The 4,907-nt window shown below is 51.1% G+C and overlaps 1 protein-coding gene across 1 annotated transcript; it reads left to right on the top strand.

Moving 5' to 3' along the window:
• Window positions 1-39: 39 nt before the first annotated feature.
• LOC113223402 (keratin, type II cytoskeletal 6C) lies at window positions 40-4,903 on the top strand (the record flags this gene model as incomplete). The annotated part of the gene is made up of 9 exons (XM_026452864.1): window positions 40-579; window positions 1,510-1,724; window positions 2,058-2,118; window positions 2,278-2,373; window positions 2,498-2,662; window positions 3,164-3,289; window positions 4,131-4,351; window positions 4,566-4,600; window positions 4,715-4,903. Coding segments are annotated over exons 1-9 (1,648 nt in total), but the record flags the coding sequence as incomplete, so codon positions are not given.
• Between the last annotated feature and the right edge of the window lie 4 nt (window positions 4,904-4,907).

Here is a 4,907-nt window from a genome sequence, read left to right as displayed (position 1 = left end):
CCTCTAACGCTCTCCACAGCCCTCTCATCTCCTGGAACCATGGCCAGCACATCCACCACCATCAGGAGCCACAGCAGCAGCCGCAGGGGCTTCAGTGCCGGCTCAGCCAGGCTCCCTGGGGTCAGCCGCTCTGGCTTCAGCAGCGTCTCCGTGTCCCGCTCCAGGGGCAGTGGTGGCCTGGGTGGCGCATGTGGAGGAGCTGGCTTTGGCAGCCGCAGCCTGTATGGCCTGGGGGGCTCCAAGAGGATCTCCATTGGAGGGGGCAGCTGTGCCATCAGTGGCGGCTATGGCAGCAGAGCCGGAGGCAGCTATGGCTTTGGTGGCGCCGGGAGTGGATTTGGTTTCGGTGGTGGAGCCGGCATTGGCTTTGGTCTGGGTGGTGGAGCCGGCCTTGCTGGTGGCTTTGGGGGCCCTGGCTTCCCTGTGTGCCCCCCTGGAGGCATCCAAGAGGTCACCGTCAACCAGAGTCTCCTGACTCCCCTCAACCTGCAAATCGACCCCGCCATCCAGCGGGTGCGGGCCGAGGAGCGCGAGCAGATCAAGACCCTCAACAACAAGTTTGCCTCCTTCATCGACAAGGTGAGCCAGGGCCATGCCCTCCACGGGGCACTTCAGGGTCCCCAGACCAGAGGAGGAGCACATTCCTTCCAGGGAGACCTAGGAGGGAAGGAGAAGGGGACTCAGCCCAGCTCTGCAGAGAGTGCAGGTGGCTTCCAGTGCACAGTAGGCAGCAGGGATGGGCATCACTCCCACATGGGATCTCCAGATTGGTTCTCAATCCTGCCTAGGGAGAGCCACAACTTTTCATAACCCTGAAGCACAGATGAGGCTAAAAGAGAGTGGAGTAGGTTAACTCCTCCCTCTAAATTGTCTAAGAGATTACAGAGCAAATGCCAGGAGTATATGGACTGGTAAATTACACTCTGAGGTCTGAATAAGAGGAAATTATTTAGAAAGAAAAGGAAAAGATAATCTGGCTGGATTAAGAAAAAAAAAAGGATATAGAAACAACTATAAAACCTGGAGAAATGCTAATTAATTTTAAAAACAGAGAATGACCTTAACATCAGAATATTTGAGAGGAGACACCACACCAGATGGGAAAGTAGACTGGAATCTAATCATAAGGCAACATCTAATATCCCTCCTAACTGAGGTCCTATCAGTAATAAAAACTGCACAATATATCAGGTAAATAGTATTTTTAAACTAGATTTGTGACTGTGCTTGGAAAGAGAAAAAGAAGAAATGTTGAAACTTACTGATACCATCAATAGCTTACAGCGTGAGAACACACACCTCAATGGTCCGTGGGACAATTTCTCTAGTGAGATTGGTGGGGTGCAAAGGAGAAGGGGTTGGGGGAGCAGAGCCCAGCCTGAGCCTCTCTACATGCACTGTAGTAGCCCAGCACCATGGGGACCTCCTGGACCTGTCAGGAAACCAGATACCAGACACTTCTTTCTTCCTTCCTTTGCCTGGAAAATGACCATCTTGCTTCCCCTCCAGGTGCGGTTCCTGGAGCAGCAGAACAAGGTTCTGGACACCAAGTGGACCCTGCTGCAGGAGCAAGGCACCAAGACCGTGAGGCAGAACCTGGAGCCATTGTTCGAGCAGTACATCAACAACCTCAGGAGGCAACTGGACAGTATTGTCGGGGAACGGGGCCGCCTGGACTCAGAGCTGAGAAACATGCAGGACCTGGTGGAGGACCTCAAGAACAAGTGAGGACTCAGTTTCCTGCAGCACACACTTCAAGACTATTGGGTGACCAGGGCCAGATGGGGGTGGGATTCCTAACAACCCATGTCCATGGAAATGGAAAGCACAAATTAGTCCCTAGGAGCAAACCTGCAAGAACCACAAATGGTTATGGGAGGATAGGGAGATCAAAAAAGTGACAAATTTAAGAGAAGCAAAAATCATCCCTTAAGCGCTCTGTGGCAGGAAAGCTCAATTAGAATATATTCCATTTGGGAAAATGTTGGATCCCAGGCTGCTTTTCTGTTTCATCCTACCCACTGGCTCAAATATATCCCATGCCTTCCTTCCTGCAGATATGAGGATGAAATCAACAAGCGCACAACAGCAGAGAATGAATTTGTGACTCTGAAGAAGGTGAGCAGTTGAAGCCGTGGAGTTCAAATTCATTTAGAAGGACAGAAGTGGCTCTGTGTCGCCGCTCACCTGGGAGAGGAGAATCGGTAGGGGGACTAGAAGATGGGTAGATTGGAAAGGTGCACTCAGGTAACTCCAGGTTGTTGGCTCTTTCCCCAGGACGTGGATGCTGCCTACATGAACAAGGTTGAACTGCAAGCCAAGGCAGACACTCTCACAGATGAGATCAACTTTCTGAGAGCCTTGTATGAAGCAGTAAGCGTCTCCACCATCCTTCTGTTTACTCTGATGGGGTCTGCAAAGGGGAGAAGATGTATAGGGCTGGGTATCTCTGTAAATGTCAGAAGTGAAGTTGATCTTATGACCTTCTGTTCTGCAGGAGCTGTCCCAGATGCAGACCCACATCTCAGACACATCCGTGGTGCTGTCCATGGACAACAACCGCAACCTGGACCTGGACAGCATCATCGCCGAGGTCAAGGCCCAATACGAGGAGATTGCTCAGAGGAGCCGGGCTGAGGCCGAGTCCTGGTACCAGAGCAAGGTGAGCAGGGTGTGGGCAGCTGCTGAGGAATCCCTGTGTCCAGCTCTGAATACCAGAGAACTGCAGACTTCATTGGAGACATCCCCTTACAGGAAGCCAGGGTCCTCTCACAGGACGTGCACCTGCACTATTAGAGTAGACATTTGGAGAACTTACTCCCAAGTCAAGAAGGAAAAAGAACCCAATGCAGGAGGAAAGCTACCACAGACAATGACATAGTCATCTCTGCATTTAGCTTCAACCCGATTGCTGACTTTTAGAAAACGGTACAGAACATTTCTACTCCCTAAGGAAATTAGGCAGATAGTGGTGTCACAATGAGGATGGTCTGTGACTCCAGTGTTTAGTATCCACCCACCACATAACATCAGCTTTTCCTCAAGTTTCTTGGGGAGAAGCCATTAGGTCCACTTCATGACATGCATGATACGTAAGTGAAAGTCATCGCTAGCCAGGTAAGAACCCGTAGACACTGTCTCTCTCTCCACCTCTGGGCTGCAGTACGAGGAGCTGCAGGTCACAGCAGGCAGACATGGGGACGACCTGCGCAACACCAAGCAGGAGATTGCTGAGATCAACCGCATGATCCAGAGGCTGAGATCTGAGATCGACCACGTCAAGAAGCAGGTATAGTGAGGGGCAATGGAGGAGAAAAGCATCATTTTTTTTATTAGGTCATGAGGCAGCAGTCAATCATCATTTAGTAAAATTCTTTGGGAATTGAGTGAGAAGCAGAGAAGGAAAGACATGCAGTTCCTAGGCTCAATGAGAACACTCTGGTTCAGAGACATGGATCACACCCAAGGACATGAAACAATCACCTGGGCAGAAGCACTCTCACCTGGTCAAAGATGTAAAAGTATAGTCTAGAGGCATTGGAAGGGCTTATGTAAGAAGACTGATTGACTTTGGAATTGCAAAGGACCAAGTTGGGTGAGGTGTCAGGTCAGAAAGCATGAGTAACATTGTTACAAATCTGCTCAAGGTTCACCGTGAAAAAGAAAGTGAAACCAAAGCCATGAGGAAGGAAAACATGGCCCAAGCAGGTGAGAGAATGTGAGGCAGGAGGAAGGCAAGGTCTCAACAGCTTCATGTGAAAACTCATCATCTCAGTTGACGATGTTTGCAAATTATTGTGGCATCCATACAAGATCATCAAAAATGGTTTTGGTTTTGCTTTGGAGACAACACTTAATGTCCTTGGTCTTCTGTCCACTCTGGCATCTTCCATGGGTCATCTCCCACATCTTTAGGCAGGGGAGTTAACACAAAGGGGCACAGGATTTTATCATGTGACTGCAGACATAAAAAGCTTGAAGATAGTAAAAAGGCTAGACAGGAAGTGTCAGAGCTCATTTACCATCAATTCTGGGTTCCTGGTACCTTCTTCACTGGAAAGGAACCAGCCAGGTTTAGTCTCCTCTGGAAGACCAGATGACAAGTTCTTTCCATTCCTTTCCCCTCTTAGTGTGCCAACCTGCAGGCCGCCATTGCTGACGCTGAGCAGCGTGGGGAGATGGCACTCAAGGATGCCAAGAATAAGCTGGAAGGGCTGGAGGACGCCCTACAGAAGGCCAAGCAGGACCTGGCCCGACTGCTGAAGGAGTACCAGGAGCTGATGAATGTCAAGCTGGCCTTGGACGTGGAGATCGCCACGTACCGCAAGCTGCTGGAGGGCGAGGAGTGCAGGTGGGTAACTGACGCGGCTTCCTCCAACAGCTGAGTCCATCTGCAACGTTCCTGGCACTGAGCACAACTTTAAGGTGCACTGCCCAAGACCATAATTGCTATTCTTGGGAGAAAACTAAGTTTTCTGGTAGGCTCTTCCACCCACCAAGGCTTCCCGTGCTCCTCCGGGGAAGGGCTCTCTGAGGTCTCACCCTCCCTGTGTTTCTCCCCACAGGCTGAATGGCGAAGGCGTTGGACAAGTCAACATCTGTAAGTACCTTTGCTTGCCTTCCTCCCCTGCCCTTGCACTCTTCTGACTGGGCTCAGGCTGACAGGATGAGCTCACCGTGGCTTCTTGTGTCCTTGTCCGCCTCCCCACCACAGCTGTGGTGCAGTCCACCGTCTCCAGTGGCTATGGCGGTGCCAGCGGTGTCGGCAGTGGCTTAGGCCTGGGTGGAGGAAGCAGCTACTCCTATGGCAGTGGTCTTGGCGTTGGAGGTGGCTTCAGTTCCAGCAGCGGCAGAGCCATTGGGGGTGGCCTCAGCTCTGTTGGAGGCGGCAGTTCCACCATCAAGTA

The sequence above is a fragment of the Piliocolobus tephrosceles genome, unplaced genomic scaffold (genome assembly GCF_002776525.5).
Source record: "Piliocolobus tephrosceles isolate RC106 unplaced genomic scaffold, ASM277652v3 unscaffolded_41217, whole genome shotgun sequence".
Lineage (NCBI taxonomy): Eukaryota > Metazoa > Chordata > Mammalia > Primates > Cercopithecidae > Piliocolobus > Piliocolobus tephrosceles.
This window is presented reverse-complemented; position numbering and strand designations above follow the sequence as displayed.